Source organism: Anopheles maculipalpis, chromosome 3RL (genome assembly GCF_943734695.1).
Source record: "Anopheles maculipalpis chromosome 3RL, idAnoMacuDA_375_x, whole genome shotgun sequence".
Classification (NCBI taxonomy): domain Eukaryota; kingdom Metazoa; phylum Arthropoda; class Insecta; order Diptera; family Culicidae; genus Anopheles; species Anopheles maculipalpis.
In genome coordinates, this window is record NC_064872.1 from 81,920,777 (window position 1) to 81,945,546 (window position 24,770).

At 45.7% G+C, this 24,770-nt stretch overlaps 4 protein-coding genes across 4 annotated transcripts in view; 2 read left to right on the top strand and 2 right to left on the bottom strand.

Moving 5' to 3' along the window:
• Positions 1-10,047, top strand: part of LOC126561961 (UDP-glucose 6-dehydrogenase) — a 299,499-nt gene extending 289,452 nt beyond the window's left edge. The window contains exons 2-3 of the mRNA XM_050218354.1: positions 3,397-3,579; positions 8,471-10,047. Coding sequence (XP_050074311.1) covers positions 3,421-3,579; positions 8,471-9,985 — 1,674 coding nt within the window. The 5' untranslated portion in view covers positions 3,397-3,420 and the 3' untranslated portion in view covers positions 9,986-10,047. The remainder of the gene's footprint in view (positions 1-3,396; positions 3,580-8,470) is intronic.
• Positions 1-24,770, bottom strand: part of LOC126561876 (PTB domain-containing adapter protein ced-6) — a 359,240-nt gene that overhangs the window by 163,825 nt on the left and 170,645 nt on the right. The window lies entirely within an intron of this gene.
• Positions 11,952-13,093, top strand: LOC126562698 (SURF1-like protein). Its single transcript, XM_050219262.1, has 4 exons — positions 11,952-12,158; positions 12,225-12,346; positions 12,418-12,612; positions 12,687-13,093. The coding sequence occupies exons 1-4, from the start codon at positions 11,952-11,954 to the stop codon at positions 13,063-13,065; spliced, it is 903 nt and encodes a 300-aa protein (XP_050075219.1). The 3' UTR covers positions 13,066-13,093.
• On the bottom strand, positions 19,116-23,312 carry LOC126561471 (zinc finger protein 236). Its single transcript, XM_050217636.1, has 3 exons — positions 23,265-23,312; positions 20,382-22,673; positions 19,116-20,207 (listed from the first exon to the last, which is right to left on the bottom strand). The coding sequence occupies exons 1-3, from the start codon at positions 23,310-23,312 to the stop codon at positions 19,116-19,118; spliced, it is 3,432 nt and encodes a 1,143-aa protein (XP_050073593.1).

Consider the following 24,770-nt stretch of genomic DNA (forward strand, 5'->3'; position numbering starts at 1 on the left):
CAGACGGCGTAAAATCGCGGTTACGTTTATGATTTCTTCTTCGAGTAACTGAACTGAAACTACGCGTGTTCAAATTTACGGGATTGAATCCTTGAACCGTCCCCGTCTGCACCAGGCATGTGCCCTTGGTCATTTGAATCATCATTGTTTTTTTTTTTATGTTGTATCATCGAAACATCGGCCGTTTGTTTATTTTAATGACGAACGAAAGGGGCAACATAACGCAGGGTAACATTCGAGGGAACTTTTTGCTTTGAGGCTTTGAAACATGGTTAATTTCCTGTCCATTCTACGTTTGTTGTCTTGAACGAGATTTACGATTCTTTTGCTAATTAAGATCTGTACATAATTGTTGCTGTTAGCAATGTTATTGCATATAAAGAAAGGTCAAAACAGTCTCTGTGTAATTGTTATTACAAAAGAGCTAGTGGAACAACCGTGTTTTCCCTTCCATAACCCAAATGTTGTGTGTAAATTGTTTTACATGATCCTCGCACCACCATCCAACCGTGGCGATCCAACAGTTCCCGAGACCAGCACCATTATTATATCATCGATCTCAAAATGCGCCAAATTTGTCGAAATAATTCACGAATTGATGCTAAAATTAATCCTATCGCCGTTACACATCTATACGGAGAGCTTTTACGGATTAGTAAAACAATACACACACAAAACACGCCTTCTTAGTGGATGTCAAAAAGCTCGTATCGAAGTAGCTTTCCTTTTTTTCCTGTTGCAAGATGAAATGATCGCGGTGTGCATGGTTCGTTCGACACAAGCTACTACGATGCGTAAAATGGTTGGTCGCGGCTTATGCAATCGTAAAATAATAATTCCCCAACCCTAATCGTCACTTATGCTTATCCGCCGCGCGTATATTTGGAAACAAAACATCGTGAAAGAGAAGACCATGACCACTCCTAAGTCTAGGAGGACCGTTGCGTCGTCCGATGTGTGAATTATGGATGAGGAGCATGGATATTGCATTTCAATGTTGTGTCCCAAAAATGTGATTTTCGATACGACAACAAAGTAAGAGAGCTCAATTAATGCTTGAAAGTGTGGTGGTGGGCAATCAAACATCAATTTGCTGATATAGATTCGACTTTTTCGATTATTTTGGGGGTAGGGATTTGACCGCCGTTCGACCAAAATCGGTACGACAGTACGGCGGGTTAGCATGAACTTACAGTAGGTGCAAAAATTTTATGACAATTGTAATTAATCGATACACACTTTTTGTTTGGAATTTTAATACCAAAATTATGTTTATTAAAAACAAAAAATGTATTAAACGAACGCAGACATTTTTTTGAAATTTCATCTATTTTTTTCGTATCGTTTTTTGTAAGGAAATTGATACCAAACACAATTAAGTTCTTGTTTCCCTACACATCTTTATCCATTTTAAGACTTCTGAAAGCAATAGTATTTTGCTACAACTTTTTTATTTAATTACAATTAAATCTAGCACTCCACAACGATCGTTTATTTTTATATTTTTTCTGGGTTTTGTTGTCTTCTCTGAGTCCAAGTTGCTAGACATCGCGACGCTTGAGGATAGGTTGACAATAAACATTTTGTGAAATCGTATATAAAATCAATCCTCACCCTTCCTGCAATTATACGCTCCCAACCGAGCGCGGAAGCTCCACCATACCAGATGATCAGAACTTAATCATAATGTGATAGGCTTCTGTTGCGAATGTGTTGAATTTATTTTCGTAATTTTACTTCGATTTGACAATTTTTTAAATGTTATAATCCGTGGCAAAATCTAACCGTTTTTATACGTGATATTATCCTTTCGAACAAGCACAAGAAACCGCTCATCATGGCCGTTTACCATCTCGAGAAGATCGCTTAATTGGCACGTATTTTATGACACAGTAGCGATTAATTACAGAGATTAATGCTTGGTAACATGATTGGTAACATGCTTGGTCCGTAATTTGTTTTGCGCTTTGCACTAATTTTGAAGGAGCGCTTCCCTTCCCATTTAGCCTGGTGATAAAGATTCAAATCTTTTAGTAAAACGATCGAACAAAAACTTTTGGCACTCACTGTATGAGAGCATCCCAGCACTATTGACTACTTGGCGTTCCACTCGATCTACAGCTATTAGGGAGTTATGGCAGTAGTGGCAGTAGTAGGCAACATTCATCATTACCGTGACACGCACGTTAGGCACGTCTTTGGTTCAGGGAGTCAAAAAAACTTTCTATTTACCTGCAAAGTTTTATGAATTTGAGCATCCTCCCGGGGCGCATACACGTACGCGCGGAGATGTACGTGTACGTACGGCCAACGCCGGCCAAAAACGCATTGCATAATGGCCAGCAGCAGCAAGTGGGATCTGTTGAAGGATGGTAAACAGACCAAAAATTTGTTGTTTTGAACCTAAACCGATGAAAGGAAGGTCATTGGTGATTCCAAAAATGAACCAGCAAGCGTCACCTGATCCGCTGTACGCGAGGACTCAAAAATCCTTCTGCTTAAAAGACACTTTAATCGGTAGCGGTTGGTTTAAAGCAAATCTGGAGCATGTAGAAACTTTATTTTACAGCTCCTCCGCTACCCATCATTTTTACAATGGAGACGCTCGGTATGTGTGTGAGATGTGATTAAAAAGTTATGCCCTATTGCTGTTGTTATTGCTGTGGAGATCTTTACGACACTCAATTCCTCCTCCGATGGGCAAGCGCGTTCGAGGGGGATGATGGGCCTTTTGTTTTCAACGTTCTCTTTTAACCGTTCGTTTATTTTTGCTTACTTCCAGCACCGTCCTAAGATCTCCACATCCACAGCCGCGGAAGTCTCCCACCCCGTTTGGGACACGTAGGAGACGTCCGTTGTTGCCAGCATCAGCAGTACCGCTTGGTCGGCATCGAATGGTAGGGGAATGGTCGCACCGGACGCACGCTTGTCGACATCAGCATTAACAGCAGCGGCAGCAGCATCATCGTCATCATCGTCCGTACTACCATCATCAGTGCCGTCGTCGCCAGTCGTGGACAAGCATTCGGGGTGATTGGATGCACGTTTCAGGAGCAGGGTTCCGCTTTGACCCGTACGCCCCATAGCCAACGTGAAACAAGCAGCAGCAGAAGCTGTAGTGCATTTTGCAGAGCAACCGAGCGCGCCAAAGGGCCACGTGGCGGGACTCTAAGCATCGCCAATAGTAGCAGAAGCTTGATAGAAGCCGCCATTCGAATGGTGGTGATTGAAAGCACATATCGTTTCGCGGCAGCAAGATAGCAGTGATCTGTTCTTGCTCGTATATTGTTTTCCAGTGATTTTGTGCGTGCTTTTCTCTGTGTGTCTGTGTTTAAGTTAGTGCCCCTCTGCCACGTGTGTAGACGATAGTTTATCGTACGTACAAAGGAAAGAAAGTCAAATCTAACCGAACACGGCAAAATGGTAATTTCGAAAATTTGCTGTATCGGTGCTGGATACGTTGGGGGGCCCACGTGCAGCGTGATGGCACTAAAGTGTCCGGATATTCAGATAACGGTCGTCGATCGTAGCACCGAACGGATAGCCCAATGGAACTCGGACAAGCTGCCAATTTACGAGGTAAGAAGCATTACAAACACACAACGCCACCAGATTGCGACACCGAGAAGAAAAAAAAAATAGACAAACCCGTTTCATGGGCGTTTGAGGCCTAAGTTTTGCCTAATTTTCATAAGTTGGTTAAGGTCGGTTCTTCTTCCCCCGACGCGCCATCAAAGCTCCAAGCGGCGTTCGTTCGCTCGCTCGATTCGAGCGCCAAATTTCACGATTCGCAGCGAAAAGCAAATAAAATGAAGATCAACCGGTAAACTGAGGCACACGACGGTTGGCGAATTTGTAAAGCTTTGTTCCCACATTTTGTGAAGTCAAACGAATCGGCATAAAGCAAAACAACGTAACGGATACGGCATAATGTGTAATTTATGCATATGCGATAAATGCTGTGGCGCACAAATGGATGGCACTTGCGTGTCGCCCCTCGGGGGAGCCTCGGTATTGCAGAATTGGAAACCCTGACGGATAAGCTGCCAAATACCGTTTTTCGGGCGAGTTTCACACCAGCAAGGCAACGGTGGCGATGCTATATACTGGCTGACGCGTACGATCGGTCATGTGCGGCTGGATAACGTTTTGATAACGTGTTCCAAATTCGGTTCGTACATGCGTGTGTACTACCTTCATTCGCCTGGCAAGATAAACATGCTGCTGTAGAAGCAAACAAAAGTATTCTACAATAATTTTGGCACAAATCTTCTCTTCGTATGTGGTTCAACAGACATTTTATCCTTCGCAGAAATGTTGTCTCTCTATCAGACGAATAGCCGAGACGATAAGCCGTGTGTTACATCTTACGCTTTAAAGCTGAACCAATAAATCAAACCAGAAACTGATCGGTGGTTGACGCAAAAATTCTGTTCTGCCGCGGGCAACGAAGAAACGGTTCGGATCTTATCGCAACACGACCCGTTTTAAGACGACCTTGCCGAACGGGAAACGCTTGAGGATGATGACTGGTTACGGTTTGGGTTTGATTTTTTTACAGTCACTTTACTGTTCTTAACGAGCAAAACAAGATGGGAATGGGGTTGATGGAAAACGAGATTAGAAACAAGCATCCGTCAAGATGCAGAAAATTTGGCTAAAACTTGGAAAAGTAAGCAGTCTTTATCTTGCATTTTTCGATACGCTTTATCACAAGTGATAAAGCGTTCTTTTTTGCTAGTGAAAAATAAGAATAATTCTACCCGCTTTCGTTCACATGTGTGTACAAATTTGTTGGAAAGCCGGGTGTCTATTTCTTGCAACTCGAGAAGGCATGTCATGAGAGAGAAAAAAATGTAATTGGTGCCGGTCTGGGCTGAGAATCTATGAAGGGTGCTTTAAAAGCTTTTCTAAGCATGATTCCAGGATTGCTGCCGTTTTCTTGATGAAGTTCAGGACCAATTGGCTCCAATTCAGGCTGCTTTCTTGCACTTTCCATAGCTTTTTTCATGTTGAATCTGGTCGCTGCATCCTTATTTGGACGATCGATGTCATTCTATTGGCATGACCGTTCTTATCTCTACAGTAAAATCTTGTAAATCTAACAATGGTATCATGTATCGTATTTATGGCTTTGGGACGGCCCGTTGGTACGGTGGTATCACCGTCGGTCTTCGCACGATCGGACCGTAGTTCAAATCCCTTCCGGAACGAAGTCTCACATGTGAAAATGGTCCTGCCAAGTGAAGACCGGCACCGTTGTCTCCTCTACCATCCACCGTAGCAAGTTCGTAGCATCTTCGTCCCGAATATTCGAAGTAACATTTTCATTAGCCAAAAACAATTTACTTGCTATCAAAGTATTTACCATTGCTAAAACGATTTCTGGAGATTAGTTTTCTTTCTTTAATGATCATCAGCGTTATGATCAATTCGGAACATCTGTATTGATGTGATCTTTTGCCAATAATCATTAAATTTTTGATGAAACTCCTGTACGAATTAAAGAACTTTTGAAATTTCCAAAAAAATTTTCAGGGTTTCACTTCATAAATAAATAACGTATAGTTACGAAATTATAATTTTAAGGTGACTATTAACTGGGCTGAAAGAAGATATGTTTTCCGATGTTATAACTTCTAAATTTGGGTGTTTAATTAAATTAAGTCTAATAAACTTCTAGCGCCATATGAAGTCACCATCACAGGATAGTGAAACCCTAAATTTTCCACTCTGAACAACAAAGGAACATTAAAATTCCATTGCAAAACTAACAAGCGCTATAAATGCGTGAAGATGCAAACATTTCTGTTGCTGTTATTCTACTCTTTATTATTCTCCTTTTTGTCATTTAATTGTGCATTCGGCTCATTCTCCACTCACACATCTGCCACAAAACATGTGTTGTCGTTGTAGAAACGTCGCTGGTTGCATTCCAATTTCAATGGTAAACTAGGTGATGCAAAAAGCATTCGCTTTTGCTTCAGCATTCCTTCGGTAACAGGTTTTTTTCTTTCCCTCCAAGGCGCCAAGGGACAGAGCAGCAGAAAAAGAAAACGAATCAGTTTTCAATTATGTTGTCGTTACAACAAATTAACAGCGGACAAATTATCCCTCCCATTTCATAGCTTTTGTAGCGAGATGTTTAATTACACATTCTACAGATAAGCATCGCATGATAGGGGCATGGCTAATGACCATTACCGCATTATTTGGATTAACTTCAAATCTGCTTGCTCTGGAAGAAACCTCGGCGAGGAGGCACTATTTATAGCCGCACCCGTGCTCCGGTCAACATGCTGAAATATACCGGCCCTCCCCGGGGCCGCTCTAATGGCTCACTTCAACAAAGTTTTCCCTCTTAAGCTTCAGCTCGTTCGTGATAGGAAACCATAATAATACGTAAAACAAAACGTATCTTACACCCGGAGGCTCCTCACCCTTTGAGCGCAAACTCTTTTGAGAGCTGTTTCATAATTTCGTCTAAAATCTATTGCCAGCCAGCCCCCGGGGGTGGTTTGCAATTGGGGCGAAACAAAGTTTTTGGAACTGGACCGGATGGGAATGGGAGAAAGGTGGCGTGTGCTCATCGCTAAACGTCGCTCCGTTCGAGGGCCAACGGACATCGTTACATCATCGAAACCGGACGAATGCGCTGTGCAAGTAGGGAAACGTGTTTTTCTTAGCGTTTTGATGGATCGCGGCTCTATTCTCGGCCGCGTACCTTGTGCACTTTCACGATCATGGCGATCGGCTGGTTTGCTACTGGTTCAATTAGAGAGCATGCTCGACGAGCAGTTACAAGTGTGTCCAACCAGCGACGATGAATAACAAGTAGCTCGCGGTGGAAAGAATTTCTTTCCCCTTGTGGATTTTCACGATCAGACTGGCCCCCCGATCAAGTGATTAACAAGTCATTCCATGTGCGTGTGTTAGGGATTTTCACACGTCCTCTTTTTAGCAACACGAACGCGTCAGTAAACGCCAAAAAACGATCATCGATACCTATGCAAAGGTAGACACGTCATCACTACACTTGGGGTTATTATGTATCATCGAACCTGCACAGGTGATTCACTGTGAGTGGGGCTTTGTTGGTGCATCAATCGCTTTTATATGGCACGTTCGTTGACTACGGTACCTGTACAAGATATGCATCAAATTGCTACAAGAGGGCACAGGGATGACGGAAGGTTTCGCGTGGCCCTCATCTTTGCTCTTTGGTTGACTAAGACGCGCTGGTTAGAAGAATCTACAGGAAGAATTGTTCATGGTTGTACGTCATCGTTGACTGACATTAAAGGAACTTTTGTATCGGAAAACTAGAATCGACAAATTAGGAATTATAATTTTGTGTTGTTTTTGTTGAGCGGTTAAGGAAGGCTTAAAGCAATACTGATCGTTTTCGATTCCAAGCTCACTAAACTAACTGCTGCTTTTGGATGTGTTTAGTTTTGCTTAACTTTGGGGCGTGTTATAAAATTTCACATAAAAACGGTCATGGAATCGATGTGAGTCGTCGTTCTGATCACTCTATTGCGTTGGATGTTTGTATTTTCTATTAGGGAACTAGGGAACATTAGAACCCTTCAAATTAAGCCAATATTCTTGGTCAGCTTCTTTTTCATCATCATCATCATCATGTTGGCCTGCTCTTTTAAAGAGCACGTAGTCGTAGCATGGCCCGTTCAACAATAGATCTCCAGGACAGGTCTCCCTTCACCTGATCCAGCCAACGAACTAGCTGTGTTCCCCGACGCCTCGTGCCGAACTGAGGGTCGCTGACAAATACCGTCTTGGCGAGCATGCGTCCGGTCCTCATAACTTGCCGCAGCCATCGTATCCTGCCGGTCTTTGCCACCGTCAGGATGTCCGGTTCTCCGTATAGCTCAGCAAGCTCGTAGTTCATCCTTCTCCTCCACACTCCATGCTCGAACACACCGCCAAAGATGGTCCGAGGGATTCGACGCTCAAACACGCCAAGAGCGTTTGCATCCTCCGCTCGGATGGTCCAAGACTCGTGCCCATATAAGACCACCGGGCGAATCAGTGTGCGATATATCTCACATTTAGTGCGCTCTCGAAGTCTTCAGGATCTCAGCAGACGGTGAAGGCCGTAGTAGGCACGATTCCCCTGCACAATGCGTCTCCGGATTTCGCTGCTGACATCGTTATCCGAAGTTACGACAGTCCCAAGATAGCAGAACTTCTCTACCACCTTGAGGTTGTCGTCGTCGACTAACACGCTGCTTTCCACCCGGGCTCTATTACGATCAGAGCCTCCGACAAGCAGGTTTTTCGTCTTCGTCGCATTGATCATCAATCCAATTTTTTCAGCTTCTTTTTAGAAGTCCTCGGAAATCCTCGAAAATCTTCTAGACTGCGTGTGATTTTTACTTTGATTTACATCGCTTACACAAAAGCATTTCCCTAATCATATCGTCTTACCCTTTTTTTATTTATTCCTCAGCCCGGTCTGGATGAAGTTGTGCGCGAATGCCGCAACCGTAACCTGTTCTTCTCCACCGACATCGAGAAGGCCATTCAGGAAGCGGAACTCATCTTCATCTCCGTCAACACGCCCACCAAAACGTACGGCAATGGGCGAGGACGTGCAGCCGACCTGAAGTACGTGGAAGGCTGTGCTCGCATGATTGCCGAGATGTCGCAAAACAGTAAGATCGTGGTGGAGAAAAGTACGGTACCGGTACGGGCAGCGGAAAGCATTATGCATATCCTGAAAGCCAACCACAAACCGGGCGTCAAGTATGACATCCTATCGAACCCCGAATTTCTTGCCGAAGGTACGGCTGTGGAGGACCTCCTGAAGCCCGATCGTGTACTGATCGGTGGAGAGCAAACGCCTGAAGGTCAGGCAGCGATCGAGAAGCTGTGCTGGGTGTACGAACATTGGATCCCGAAGAAGAACATCATTACGACCAACACGTGGAGTTCGGAGTTGTCCAAGCTGGCAGCGAATGCTTTCCTGGCGCAACGCATATCCTCCATCAACTCGCTGTCGGCCGTGTGTGAAGCAACCGGTGCGGACGTGTCGGAAGTTGCCCGTGCCGTTGGGTTGGATTCTCGCATTGGGCCAAAGTTTCTGCAGGCATCGGTTGGGTTTGGGGGCAGCTGCTTCCAGAAGGATATCCTCAATCTGGTGTACATCTGCGAGGGGTTAAATTTGCCGGAGGTGGCCGCCTACTGGCAGCAGGTGATCGATATGAACGATTACCAAAAGACACGCTTCTCGCAGAAGATTATCGAGTGCCTGTTCAACACGGTCACCGACAAGCGCATCTCGATATTGGGCTTTGCGTTTAAGAAAAACACGGGAGACACGCGCGAAACGCCTGCGATTACCGTTTGCCGGACGCTGCTGGACGAGGGCGCCCAGCTAAATATCTACGATCCGAAGGTGGAACCGGAACAGATCATTGCGGACCTGACGCATCCGAAGGTTACCGAGAGTCCGGAGCACGTGAAGCGGGCGGTGCAGATCTTTGCCGATCCGTACGACGCGGTCCGGGGCACGCATGCCCTCGTCGTCTGCACCGAATGGGATGAGTTTGTCGTATGTCATCAATGTCACCGTCACATCGCGTCGAAGCCGACGGTTGCGGGACATCCCAACCAAAACCACCATCACAACCTTCCGCCCCACCATCCCTCGTCAAACCACGAACCAAGGTGCCCGGTCGATTCTAATACTGTACCCGTTGTCCCTTTTGCTTTCTTCCCGCAGAGTCTCAACTACGAGCGCATCTACGCCTCGATGATGAAGCCGGCGTACATCTTCGATGGGCGCAAGATACTGCCGCACGAGCGGCTCCAGCAGATCGGGTTCCACGTGCAGACGATCGGCAAGCGGCTGTTGCAGCAGGATACGGCCACTGTACGGCCACCTTTTGCGGCGGCCCATCATCTGACGAATGGGCATGGTCCGCTGCCGGCCAACGGAGATGGTCCCAGTGCGCAGGCCTAGTAGCTCTGTTGCCTCGTAGATAGTAGTAGTAGTGCCGCTAGTGACATCGCTTCACCCACAGACATCGATCCGGATCACCGTGCCAGTAGCGACCCGCGGCGGATAGCCTTCGATGCGGCTGCCGGCTGGTGGCAGTGTTTCCTGCGCATGGACTGTACCGGAACGTCGACGAAACCATCCGCCTCATCAGCTGCTAGCACCAATCGCCCATTATCGGACCGCTTAGCTCGACGGTCCTCACCACCGCCACCACCAGCACCACCACCGACACCGCACCGCTTTCAGATCGGTTGCCGGATCGTGCGTACCGTGCGTACCAGCGTTCAGAGTGATGCCATCCTGGGTGGTGTAACGTCCACGGTGGAAAGTTTGCTTGGGCAAAGGCCACGCAGCAGAACGCGAAGCACACCGGGTGGAAGCATATCCGGTGACGATAACATTACGATACCACCGGAAGATAGAAAGTATTACTACTGATAAATGAACCCGGAGGTCGATGATGACTCGTGTGGCTCTACACTACTCTACTCGAGGGGCTGCCTGAATCCTGAAACACTTTTCTTCACCTTCGCTTCCTTCTTGCGACGTTGCATTTAGGCTTAAGAAAATCGTGTGAGAAACGACGAGCATCACAGCAGATGTTTTTTTCTATTCTTAGGCTAGGGATTATGACTCCTCCCATCCTCGACCAGGAATATCCAGGAATAGCCTAATCGAAACGAATCTATACTCAAGTAGTGCTTTCGTATTATCCTCTTCCCGTTTTGTACGTAACCCTCCCTTGTAGCTGCATAGTAGACATGGCGAGTGAGAGATAGAGAGAAAGAAAGAGAGAGACCGCGAGAGATATTCACTACATTTAGCTCGAACGCTCTAGGATAAGTAAGACGACACCCAGTAGAAGTATACGTTCGAACGTATTACCCGATTTATAAGGACAAACCGATGGACCGACGGATGACCGACTGCTGCTACTAACGCGCACAGCGAGCACTATGGTGAGAAGCAGCTGCTCACTGCAGTGAGAATCATGAGTTTACCTGCTGAGCGGCGTTGTAAAGGCGCTTTGTGCTGTAGTATTTTTGCATTTCTATACTTTTGTATGAAAATCCTCTTAATTGCTAAGAACGTGTAGTATTTTCGTAGCGTAAGAACTCAAGCAAGCACAAAAGCACACAACCACCAACAACACAGCAACCCCTAGAAGTATCGATCGTGTGTGTTTTTTCCCACAAAAACACACACAAACACACCAGAGACAACACTTCCCACGTGTGCGTAACGTGTTTGTTTGATGCAAAGGTCTAATTGCTACTTATTACCGTGCAATATTAAACACAATCCCCGTGAATGGATAGGTTTTGTCCGAGACAAAACGGAATTTACTATATTTTTTCTTCCTCAACCGATTCCCAAAACAAAAGACCCATTTATTATTCGCGTAATGGAAAACAAAACACTTTTCGATTTAGATAGTAACTTGGTAATGTAGTAGGGCGATTCCCTTGGAAAGACGGGAAAAGTGCATCACTCTCTGTACGAATTGACAGAATATAATAAAAAAAATAAACGATTTAAGCCACTATTATGAAAAAATAACATTTCCACAGCTGTGGCACCGGTTGTGAAGGTAATGGTTGGTTTTATCTAATTGAGAAATAAAACTTTACCGTAAAAAAATTAAATTTATCAGACCGCCCAGTGTTCAAAATCATGCTTCCCACCATAGCGAGCAGATATTTCTCACTAAAGTGAGAAGAATGATAATGCTCGTTGGGATTTTTTTCTTTCAGCCCAGGACAGTGTTACGGGTTATTTCTCACCTCATCTCATCGCAGTCTGCGCTTCTCACTCACTGAGCTGTCAAAAGGATCAAAACAAAAACACCACTCGCACCGGTTGCTGGATTGTGCAATAGTTGTTCTTCGGCTGTTTGCAAAGTGGCCAAGTTGTTTCCGATAGAAGCATGCTAAAAACACTATTTTCATCTCAAATTCTGCCCTCGGCAAGATGCAGCATTGGTGGATTGAACAGTCACAGCAAAATGCCGCACTTAGTGTCACGAACCGTACACACTCGCACGAAACCGCGTATTTCACCACCACCGAAGCTAAGGCCAAATGCATCGGAACACAACGCTAACAGCATCACTCCGTTCGGTTGGGGACTTTTGGTATGGTATAGGGGCCCTTCGTACCTCACATTCTGTACCGTTTAAAGAGTATTTTATATCCATCAGATTATACCGGCCACCACGTTCGGGCTCGGATGCTGGCAAGTGTACCGAAAGCAATGGAAAGAAGGCCTTATAAGTGAGCTGGAGCGTAAGATTCATATGTCACCGGTACCGATTCCCGATGAGTGAGTATTACGAGAGAGTATCTAATAATCGATCGATACGTGTTCTCATGTGTGACTCTTCCCACCCTTAGCCTTTCCGAGCTGAACCAGATGGAGTACGAAACGGTAACGGTACGCGGGAAATTTCTACACGATCGGGAAATTCATTTAGGACCACGTGCCTGCATACAGCACGGTGATAGTCACACTGCCGGTGGCCTTTTCTCTCAGAAGGAAGCATCGATTGGATTTCTCGTCATTACACCCTTTCAGCTCGAGGGACGGGAGTAAGTGCATCTTACGATAACGATTTTCTGGCCAACAATCTTGGCGCTAAAGTCCTACCATTCTTAACTTTTAGTGACAAAATCCTAATAAACCGTGGCTGGGTACCGAAACGATATCTCGATCCGGAAACGCGCCTCGAAGGCCAAGTGTCCGGTACGGTGGAGCTGCAAGGTGTCGTACGGCTGCCCGAACATCGACCACAGTTTACGCCCAAACAGCGTGGCGCCATCTTTATGTACCGGGACGTGGAGAAAATGGCAGCGATTGGCGGTACGGAACCGTACTATCTCGATGCGACCGTATCGTCGACGGTTCCGCTAGGTCCGGTCGGTGGTCAGACACGGGTAACCCTTCGCAATGAGCATCTGTCGTACATAATGACGTGGTTCAGCCTGTCCGGCTTTACCACCTGGCTGTGGTTCCGGCAGATCGTGCGAGGCAAATCCTTCTAAAGAGTCTTTATTTTTTGGGGCAATAAAATAGACTTATTAATATTACACCATTTACAGTGCATTGTGACGAAGTATGGCACACACACTTTTCAATCGATATCACTTGTGTACCTTCTTCTTCAGAATTCTTCAGAGTGGAGGGATCGGGTTGGGGTGTTCGGCAAAAATATGCGCGGCCTCAAGACGCATCCAACGGTATGCCGGACGCCAGGATCGGACCATGAACGAGCGAGTTATCGTTGATTTTCCACGGGAATGTTGTTGTTTTCCGCAATAACTGGGTAGGGGGTAGAGGGATCGAGTTGGGGTGCTGGGCAAAAAGATGAGTGGCCTCAAGACGCATCCAACGGTATGCCGGACGCCAGGATCGGACCAAGAATGAACGAGTTATCGCCGATTTTCCACGGGAATGCTGTTTTTCTTCAATAACTGGGCGGGGAGTGGAGGGATCGGGTTGGGGTGTTCGGCAAAAATATGCGCGGCCTCAAGACGCATCCAACGGTATGCCGGACGCCAGGATCGGACCATGAACGAGCGAGTTATCGTTGATTTTCCACGGGAATGTTGTTGTTTTCCGCAATAACTGGGTAGGGGGTAGAGGGATCGAGTTGGGGTGCTGGGCAAAAAGATGAGTGGCCTCAATACGCATCCAACGGTATGCCGGACGCCAGGATCGGACAAAGAATGAACGAGTTATCGCCGATTTTCCACGGGAATGCTGTTTTTCTTCAATAACTGGGCGGGGAGTGGAGGGATCGGGTTGGGATGCTGGGCAAAAATATGCGCGGCCTCAAGACGCATCCAACGGTATGCTGGACGCCAGGATCGGACCAAGAATGAACGAGTAATCGTCGATTTTCCATGGGAATGCTGTTTTTCTTCAATAACTGGGCGGGGAGTGGAGGGATCGGGTTGGGGTGTTCGGCAAAAATATGCGCGGCCTCAAGACGCATCCAACGGTATGCCGGACGCCAGGATCGGACCATGAACGAGCGAGTTATCGTTGATTTTCCACGGGAATGTTGTTGTTTTCCGCAATAACTGGGTAGGGGGTAGAGGGATCGAGTTGGGGTGTTGGGCAAAAAGATGAGTGGCCTCAAGACGCATCCAACGATATGCTGGACGCCAGGATCGGACCAAGAATGAACGAGTAATCGTCGATTTTCCATGGGAATGCTGCTGGCGGAATCCCCCCCCCCCCTTCCCTCCTAGGTTCTGGAAAATCCCGCTTATTTCCATTTAATATTAAAAATCATCTTTTGGAATGGTTTTTAAAATATATTTCAAGAAAGAAATATAAATAACTCTGAAGAACTAAAATTGAAAGACAAACTTTAAAAAGGACGGAAAAATATTTGTTGTGACGAAAAGAAAATAATTTTCGGACCACTTTTAAAATTTCCATTTGCTACCTCTTCGCCTAGTATGCTCTCCTGTTACTCCTGGTCGGATTTTGCCGCATCGAAATCCACAAAAATTTGGCATAAAAATCTGCCCAGGAGCGACTGGAAATAACAGGAGAGCATGATTTCGAAGAGGCAGCCCGGGCCGGCCAAAAAATTCCAAAATCAGTCCCATTTGTCTTTCAATTTTAAGTTTTTCAGAGTCATTTTTATTTCTTTCTTGAAATATATTTTAAAAACCTTTCCAAAAGATGGTTTTTAATATTAAATGAAAATAAGCGGGATTTTCCAGAACCTAGGAGGGAGGGGGGGGGGGGATTCCGCCAGCAGCATTCCCGTGGAAAATCAACGATAACTCGTTCATTCTTGGTCCGATCCTGGCGTCCAGCATATCGTTGGATGCGTCTTGAGGCCACTCATCTTTTTGCCCAACACCCCAACTCGATCCCTCTACCCCCTACCCAGTTATTGCGGAAAACAACAACATTCCCGTGGAAAATCAACGATAACTCGCTCGTTCATGGTCCGATCCTGGCGTCCGGCATACCGTTGGATGCGTCTTGAGGCCGCGCATATTTTTGCCGAACACCCCAACCCGATCCCTCCACTCCCCGCCCAGTTATTGAAGAAAAACAGCATTCCCATGGAAAATCGACGATTACTCGTTCATTCTTGGTCCGATCCTGGCGTCCAGCATACCGTTGGATGCGTCTTGAGGCCGTGCATCTTTTTACCCAACACCCGAAACCGATTCATCCCCCCCCCTCGCCCGCGGATTATCAACCATTTTTCACGAGGATGCTGCTGGCGGAGTTTTCCTTATACGAAACAAATAACGAGGCCCTAGGTAGGTCATAGATGACAGCCACCTGGCCCCCTGGCAGCCACCAACTCTTCCATTATGTAAATCCGCCTCCGCATTGGATAGCTTCAACGTGGCATGTGCGAGACGACCCACTACACTAGCCGCGGAAGAGTCGAAGTAGCTCTGTGTTTGTGCGTTCTTTCAACCGAATCCTGTGGAGTAAAGCTTAAAGGATCTAAATGTGATTTATCGCTCAACTGAGAAAGGATAAAAAATATAAAAAAATAAAACACCATCGTACGAATTGTTTTCTTTTAAACTTTTTTTTTGTTTCCAGTTTTTCTCTTTGCACTCTGTTCTCCATCTCTCTCGCGCTTACACTTCTGTTTTGCTCTGTTTTTGCAACATTTATTTCGCATAAATCCTTAAACGCCCTATAAGATAAGCTTCTTTTCTTTCTTTATTTTAAATAATTCTTTTCTAAATGATGATTAAATGATAAAAATCTACGCCTCTCCGTCGTACTCTCTTTTTTTCTCTTTTCTTTTCCTCAACAATTCACACCTTTTCTTTGATTCTTCTTATGTATTTTTTTGTTGTTCTCTTACTTTCTTCCTCTTTTTCGTTTTTTCCCTTGTAATGTTTTATCCTTAAACTAGTATGACGGTTTGTAGATTTTGTTTTGTTTGTTTGTTTGTTACACGATCTTGCCACACGTCCGGAGAAAAACCACCAACTCTCAACCGGATTCGTAGCATATTTTTTTGTTTACTTGAAACTTAAAAAGAAAAACAGTAAAAACTAACAGCGGTAGAGCAATTAAAAACTAACACTAAACTCTATGTTTAAAATGAAAGAAAGCAAAAGGGAAAAGAGAAACACAAAGCAAACAATATGGAAGGATAAAGAGAAACCTATTATAAGGATGGCGTTATTTGATACAAAAAAAAAGAAAACAAAACCAAAAACGGGGGAAAAATTCTTAAACTCAAACAATATTTTGGTTCGCTCTATGTCGCTCGTCTACTTTCACCGGTGGCCAAATGTATGTTACCGTTTCTTAGTAATGTGCAATTCTTATCCGGACAATCTAATCAGATGCATGCCTATCACACGTACACCGTTTACGGGTGTATTTGTGTTTCCGCCTAGTTAATGATCAACCTTCTTCCCATTAAAACACTACACATTGTTGTCCCGTCGGGTGGAGAAGAGAGTTTCCGGTGTGAGCATATTTTTTTGCTAATGAAGCGTCGGGCTATTCCTCTCTTCCTATCATTCGCCGCGAGCGCGTCTGTTTGTTCCTGGGGACTATTTATTTACAAATCCTATCATACATTTTGCATACAACAACGTTCATGTTTGCATTCCCATTCGTTCCCTCTAGAGACTTTTTTGCTCCATATGTGTTCCGGTCCACAGTAAATCAGATCTTCAGAAAGGACACCATACACCAGCAGCGCACACACATACACATCAGAATACAAAATTCACATTTCAATGTACTTTTATGTGTACATAAGGATCTGCCATATTTCTTTGGAGGCGGAAAGCCGCAAAAAACTGACAAATAGATTTAAAAAAGTCCGAATGCAGATATAGATCCAGGCCGAAATTTCCCTCACCCTGGTAAGTTATTGGTGCCAAAGCAGAAATTTCTAACTTCGCTCCTCGCGGAGGTTTCAATCAATTCAGACGATTCACAAAAAGCAGTCAACAAACATGAATTAGCTTTCGGGGGCGCAACATTCGGCTCATGTTGTGTATACTTTATTATTCAGGGTGGCGATCGCTAAGTAATGCTATTAAAACTAATTTTAAAAAAGCTAGCAGAGCTTCGCAGTGAAAATTAATAACTTTTATAGCAATTCTCACCGGGGTCAATGATCCCTATATCGGAAGAAGGATTGACAAGAAAACTGACTTTTTCTGTGTACCTTTTTTGCTGGGTAATTTCCTTGGTGTAGGTGAATGTGTGTGAGTGAGAAAGTGTAAAAAAAAGCTATTTAAAAGCTAGCTGTGTCCCATTATCAAGCAACTTTTGCTGTTCTCTTGCTCTCGACAGATCGATCTTTACGTTTCCTCCTTTTTGTTTTGCTTGAGCTTCTCTATCTCTTCTTTCCCTAGGATCCGAACGATCCTCCTCTCTTACACACATACTGCTTCCTATACCGACGCGACGCTTACATGTTTGATACTAGAACTTTTTAGAAACAACTAAAATAATTAACTCATAATTCGACTCTCATTCATTCACGCACACTCGCAAACGCTCACACACATGCACTCATTTCTCTTATTTAAAGCTAAAAGAGGGGGATTGAGGAAGGGAAATTTAGTTTTTGTTACGTTTATTACCATTTAACTCGCGTAAAAATAGTAAGCATATTAGTTAAAGGTGAGGGACCAAAGAAAGAAACGGATAGAAGGAAGAAATAGTGTACGGGGAAGGGTTGTGTGTGTGTTGGGCCATTTTGTGGTTTTGTATGGTGTGGCGGTGGTCCGTGCTGTCTATTATCGCGTATTGCCTGTCATCTTTCTCATCAATGTTACAATAAAACTAACGTCCAAAAGAATCGTGATTCTTCCCTCGCCTAGCGTTCTCGGGCAAAATTTAATTAAATCTGCCTGATTCAGGAGGTTTCCTGAACAAAAAGACATTCTTCCAATGAGTGAGCGTGTAAGTGTACTTTGTAGGGTGGTTGTTGTTTTGTATGTGTACCGCTGCTACCCGGTAGATAAGATCCTTTACCTTCCTATGGTCATCTAAAGCCGGAGGATTACGCATCCTGTTGTTCTCAACCTTTGTCTTCTGCTCTTCCTCTACCGTTCTGACTTTTATCATACATCATATCGTATTATATCGTTTCGCAATTTCAAATTTGTAGTATGTTAGAAGGGGAGCGTGCGCAACTATTTACAATCAGAGATATACTAGGACAACTGGATAGTTGCATATCCAACTAAACTAAGCCAGTGAATGACTACTATATTTCTAAGAATTCTTAAAAACGAAAACAAAACGTAAATCCCTACATTAAAGCATATACACCACCTCATACACGCACACACCCTCATTCGCTTCTTCTCGTTCTTGCTTGCTCTATTAATTAGTTTCCTTTCCCCGATCGCTCCCTACATATATATGTCTGCTTTCTGTTGCTCTTTCCTCTGTTTAACAGATCCCAGATCCTGAAGTCGCATTAATGTGGCCCTTGGGGAGACAGGTTTCCCTTTTCCTCGCAAAAGAGAGGATTTTTGTTTGCGTGCTGCGCTCTGGCACTCCTACAAACACGCATCATTAAAAAGAACCTACAGAAATTGGAAAGGGAACAGTGAAAACTGGGCAACACAACACACATTATGGCGGTAAGGTGTAACGTGTATGCATTAAATATAATAGACTAATTTTAAGCTGGGTCGAGAACTCAGAAACCGAAGTAGTCAATAGACTTGAATATGGCCAAAAAATGGGTGGAAGATTTATATCTAAAGCGCTCTCGCCAACCGAAAACGGTCTTGACGGTTGAACAAGGTTTTATTTTTGTATCGGTAATCCCTATCCTCTCTTGAAACTAGACAAAAATTTCCACCACAGTCCTCCTTAAAATGTAGTAGAACCTTATCCGAAAAATCGATTGCAATAACGGGTTTAGCCTTTGATCAGAACATAGAATTTAGGATTCAGTATTAGTTCTCCAGATACTGTAAAAAACAACCTTTACATAATCGGCATTGCGAGCGCATATGGCTTTAAGCAGCATTTCTTCTTAAAATGAGCCCATTTTTTAATGCATACTGTCCACACCAATTCCAGCAGCAGTGCTTGGCTACTTACCCTATTATTTAACTTGCTGCTTAACAACGATTTGCGGTTGGATCAGCTCGTCAAAGTTGAACAGCTGCTCATCGCCACCACCGGACGATGATACGGCGTTCGTACTCGTGCCGGAGGTAGCTGCTGCCGTCGTGGTAGTTGTAATCGTACCATTCGAGCCACCGGACGACAGTGTCGTATCCGCTCCTCCTCCATTCGTATGGTCTTCCGCGGCGCCACCTTCGCTGGTCATAGAATCATTGGCCGAACCATTCTCCTCGCCAACTACTTTCCCACCGCTATCACCATCGTGTTCCTTCGTTTGAATGATGATCTGACCGCTCTCGGTCAGGATAGCTCCCTGCTGATGATGGTGGTGATGCTCATCCGACTCATCATGATGCTGCTGCTCATCACCTTCCGCTTGGCCCGCTTGCTGTAGATGTAGCTGCAACTGCTGTTCGCTACCATCCGCCACCGATACCGTCAACTGGCCCTCATGACCGCCTTCGCCAGACGTGGTGAAGGCAACCGACACGGGTATCTGCAACCCATCCTCGGTCGTAATGTGTGTACCTTCCGCGTTCAGCTCACCTTCCTGGGACTGCTGGATGACGATGTTACCGTCAGCGTTTAGTAACGAGGCATCGATTAGCTGCTCCTGGCCGTCGGCACCTTGCACCAGTATCATCTGATTGCCGCTACCATCGCCGCTAATCATCTGCAGCGTTTCACCTTCCCCCAGTCCTTCGCCACCCTGCATCACCACGCCGACGCTCTGCAGTAGCTGCTGGATCTGTTCCGAGTCGGTGCCCTGGACCAGTATCTGGTTACCTTCCGCGTCCGTGGTGAGGATGTGATTGTCGAGCTGCAGCACCTGCCCATCGTTCAGGATCAAATTGATCTGCTGCCCTTCGCCCGGCTGCATATCTTCCAGCTCCATCGGTACGTTTTCCGTGTTGGAGTTTTGACTGTTTTGAGACTGTTCGCCATCATCGTCCAGGCTTGGCATACTGACGGGGATGGTTTGTAGTTGCTGTTGCTCTTTCTGTTGTTGCGGTTGCTGCTGATCGTCGCCTTGATCGAGCGTAGGCATATCGATACCGACCGACTGTTGCTGGTCCTGGAATAAGAGAGATATAATTTTATCAAACATCAGGGGCTAGTAGTTTAGAATGGAATATGCATATGTAAATTAAATTGTAGCGTCACACAATATAGATCCAAGATTGAGCCTTGGCCTAGTGAATTTATGTACCTAATGTTTACTGATTGCTAATGTTAATTCTACGATATTTACCTGTTGCTGCTGTACGAACGTTCCATCCTCTTGTTGGGGTAGCGTTATGTTGAACGTTATGTTGCCCGTCGTACCGTCCTGATTCGTTATGACCATGCTGCTGCTGCTGTTGCTATTACCGCCATTATCCCCTCCCGCACTGGTGCTCGAATCATTTCCTTTCGTATCGGAATGCATCCGTTCGAAGATACTCTCGAGATCGCCATCGGAGATAGTGTTGGAACTGGTGTTTCCTCCACCAACACCACCGCCGCCACTGACGCCGCCAGTACTGGTACTCGTGGTAAGAATCTTTGTATTACTACCATCGCTCGCTGTCGTTACTGTTCCACTGTTGTTCACCCCTGCCATCGATTTCCTGCCTGTAGCCGACGTGTCGTTCGAAAGCATAAGCTGCTGTTGCTGGGACTGTCCCTGGTGCGATGACTGGTGTTGCTGTAATGCGAGTCCCGTCGTTACGACGGCAGGTCCAGAGGCCGTACCGTGTGCGTGCGTTTTAATGTGCTGCGTGTACAGCTTTTCGCTCAGGAAGGTAAGCGAACAAGAGTTGCAGGTGTGAAACTGGATAACCTTTGAGTCGCCAATCGAATCACCGATCGTTTCCCGTAGTGCCTCATCGATCGATTCCTGTAACAGTTTTTGCGTGGACGAGTCTGCTCCAGTAGATGTTTGCTGTTGCTGTTGCTGTTGCTGATGTTGTTGTCGCTGTTGCTGCTGTTGATGCTGCTGCTGCTGCTCCTGTTGCTGCTGCTGAACTAGTTGTTTCAAGTTCTTTTTTGCCGATTCATGCACCTCCAGATGACTCATCAGCTGCTCGCGCTTGCTGAACGTCACATTACAAATGCCACACTTGAAATAGTCCGGTTGATGCTGCTTTGCGTGGATCGATGCCTGTTCCCGTGATTCGAAACGCATCAGACAGACGCGACACTTGAACGGCTTTAGCTTGATATGCTTTCGCAGATGATCGTCGTACGACTGTTTGTCTGTCGTTTTGAAGGCGTTACACGCCGTACAGGAGTACAGTGTGGTGGTTGCTCCTTGCTGCTGATGTTCCTGCTGTCCTGCCGTCACACCGCCCGCTGTCGCCGTGGTAACGGTGACGATCGTCTTCTGCTGCGGCGGATGCGTCTGCCCGTGATGTTCCTGCAGGTTATGTTGCTTCAGCAAGGCGATGTTGGCAAACAGCAGCTTACAGAACTTGCACCGATACCCGGTGGTGGTGGTGGTTGGTGTAGTGGTAGTCGCGCCCGTACCCGTATTCACACTACTAGCGTTTTGTGCCGCAGCAGCATTGTTCCGTGGTTGGCAGGTTGCGTAATGCGGCTGAAATTGGGCTAGGTCGGCTGTTTTGAATCCACACGGAATGCACTTGTACAGTTTGGTGCCCTTCCGGTTTACGCCCACTCCACCGCTCCCGGGTGTACCTTCCGCCATCGTGCCGCCATTGTTCGTAGTTACCACGATGTGTTGCTTCACCGTCGTTCCTGGCGAGGAACTATTCTTTTCGAACATGCTCGTCAGCTGAGCCTCAACATCCGAGCTGGCACTCGTGTTCAGATCGGCACTTGCTCCGGACGTATTGGCGTCCACTACTGCTTGATGCTGTTGTCCTGCAATCGTTTTTATGCTGTACGTGACATTACCGGCTGGTGTTACCACCGTACCGCCTCCACCGGCCGAACTGAGCGGTGTCAGTTTCGGCATCTTCGGAGGCGGCGAACCAAGCGTACCCCCTCCGGACGACGTGTCACCATCGTCCGGGATATTGTTCTTTTTATGGATAAAGCTAAGCAGCGTACCGCGCAGCGTTTCCAGCTCCGAGTCCAACTTATCCACCTGATTTAGCAGCATAATGCAACGGCGACAGATGACATCCTCCACGGTAAGCACAACCGAATATTCCGGTCCGATCACTTTTGCCAGCTTCACCACGTACTCGGTTTGCGTGGTAGTGGTGGATGCTTCCGATAGAATGGTCGCGTTGGGGCCAGCATTTTCACCGCAGATGTAACATTTTGGCTGCTGGTGCTGGTGCTGCTGCCTAGCAACGAAACTGTTGCTATTACCGCTACTCGAGATCAGTACACCCGATGAGGTGCTGGTTGCCAACGGCTTTCGCTGCAATACACGCTGCTGGCCCGACGAAATACCGGTCACACTAACCGAACCGCTCTGCAGCAGACTGTTGATCTTTTTCACCGCGTTTAGCTGCATATTCGATTGGTTGTGTTGCTGAATTTGCTGCGTTTGGTGATGAGTGCCGGTGGAGGTTGTGTATACCTAAAAATAAAAATGCAAAGAAAATTAACTTTTATTTTCGTTCGGTGAATGTGTGTCCATAGATAAGCCGTATAAGGGAATTTATAGAGTATCGAAAGGTATGTGCAATTCTAAACACTAATGGTTTGATAAATGTAACGTAAGAAACGCCATATTGTTCGTCACCAGCTGAAGCGGCAGAAAGTTATTTATGCAGCGGGAAATAACATATTTTCCTGGATCATCTGGACTAAGAAATTCAAGAGCACCCTTTCCTGCCCACATAATTGCTAAATCAAATTTGCCGTCATTGCCCTGCACTCTTGCCCCAAATATTTCAAAAAACCCATATTTTTTAAACTTTCATAAAAAGGTTATTTTTGCATTTAATTTTTTCTAGGAATAATTAATAAGTGAAAAATAAATGTTAAATGAGGAAAAAATGAGTAAAAAACAAATTCAGCTTTTTAAAAACATGTGCAAGTAAGTTGCAACATAAATTGCTTAACTTGGCACGCTTGCTCCAATTTCCGCTAAGGAGGGAAAGATTTTTTAGATCCATTAACACGTGTGCATCGATACTTGAGTGTAAAAAAAGGAACTGGATATTACCTTCCGCACTACCGGTACCGGTTGTTGTTGTATTATTTTCTTCTGCATCTTGGCTGTCTATCTCTCGTATCGTTTTTCGTTCCTCGCGAACCACTTAATCCGATATAAAGCGCGCGTCTAAGCGTGGAAGTAACTGGATTTTAGCCGTTCTTTATGCCGCACTCTTCTGGTTCGCGATATTCGCTTCCGGTGTTTCACTCTACGCGCTTTGATGATATTTATTGTTGACGCTTGGCGTTTAATGAACCTTTTCAACCTTTTTACGGAACCTTCGTTTCACGTGTTGTTGCACTTCCTAGTGCAAGTACTGTGGCGGCACTTCCCTTCGTCTCCTTCGCCTTTTTGAAGATGTTTGCAATCCGTAACCGTATGATGGAATGCGTACGGTAGCTGCTAGCGGCATCGATGAAACACGACAAAACGATTTGCGACAGTCGAGCGGTGGCTGGTTAATAGTCTGCCAACAACAACGGAGTCACCAATTTATGTCTTTCTGCTGCGAGCTGGATCGTTCCCTTGCCGACGGTTTCCAACAGATGAGGGGTGAGAGCTGCTAAGAACGCACAATCTGTGGAAACACAAACACATTGAAAACACATCATAAGAGCTAGCAGGCCTTGGAATGTAGCAAATGCAGAAGGGTTTAGGAGGAAGGAAAGAAATTTGTTTCGCCTATGGTACAAGATAAGTCAGCTCAAGCCGACTGACCACCGTTAGTGACTTTCGCATGAAACTATTCAGCATTTGTTAACCATTTACGTACACACGCACGCACAAACTCGACGACATGGATTTATACTAAGATTCGCTAAAGAAGTGAAAAGTTTCCTCACATCAACACTCAACAACAACTGCGCTATTCCGCAACAAAATAAACCCTCCAATGCAACACAGCCAGTCCAAGAGCACGCGCGTCCATACAAAACAACAAGCTCCCCGTTATGTCCGTGTGTATCGCGTCGTCTGGTCGTCCTTTTGCTGCTCTTTCTTCGCTACTTCTCACACACTACTAAAGCGTAAGATGCGCGATGTTTAATGGCTTCAATGGTACGCACCATTCGCCGCGATCTGGCCGATGTGCTTGCTTGAATGGGATGCTTACGTATATTCCCTCTATCTACATTAAACTACAAGCAGCATCAGAGCAGAAGACTGCTGCTTCGGTACGACACACACGCACTCACACACACAAGCACACGCACGCACGTATACGCAATCCTAGTCGCGGTTCCCGCCCGTGTACGCACACTATATTTTTACACGGTATGCGGCGTTCTTGCATTCACATGCACACACACGCACGCACGCACTTACTCGCCACAAACATACGGCTTGGCACACACCATCAAACCCACGCGGCGCGATTGGTGTCTATTTCGCCCGCGGAATTCTATGCTTTTCTTGAAGCCCTTTTTTCTTTAGTTTCTCTCTCTCTTCGTATCGGACACGGATCGGCGTCGGATCTTTCGCTCGTACTTGCAGTATGGGTGTAGCTTTCGCTCTCGT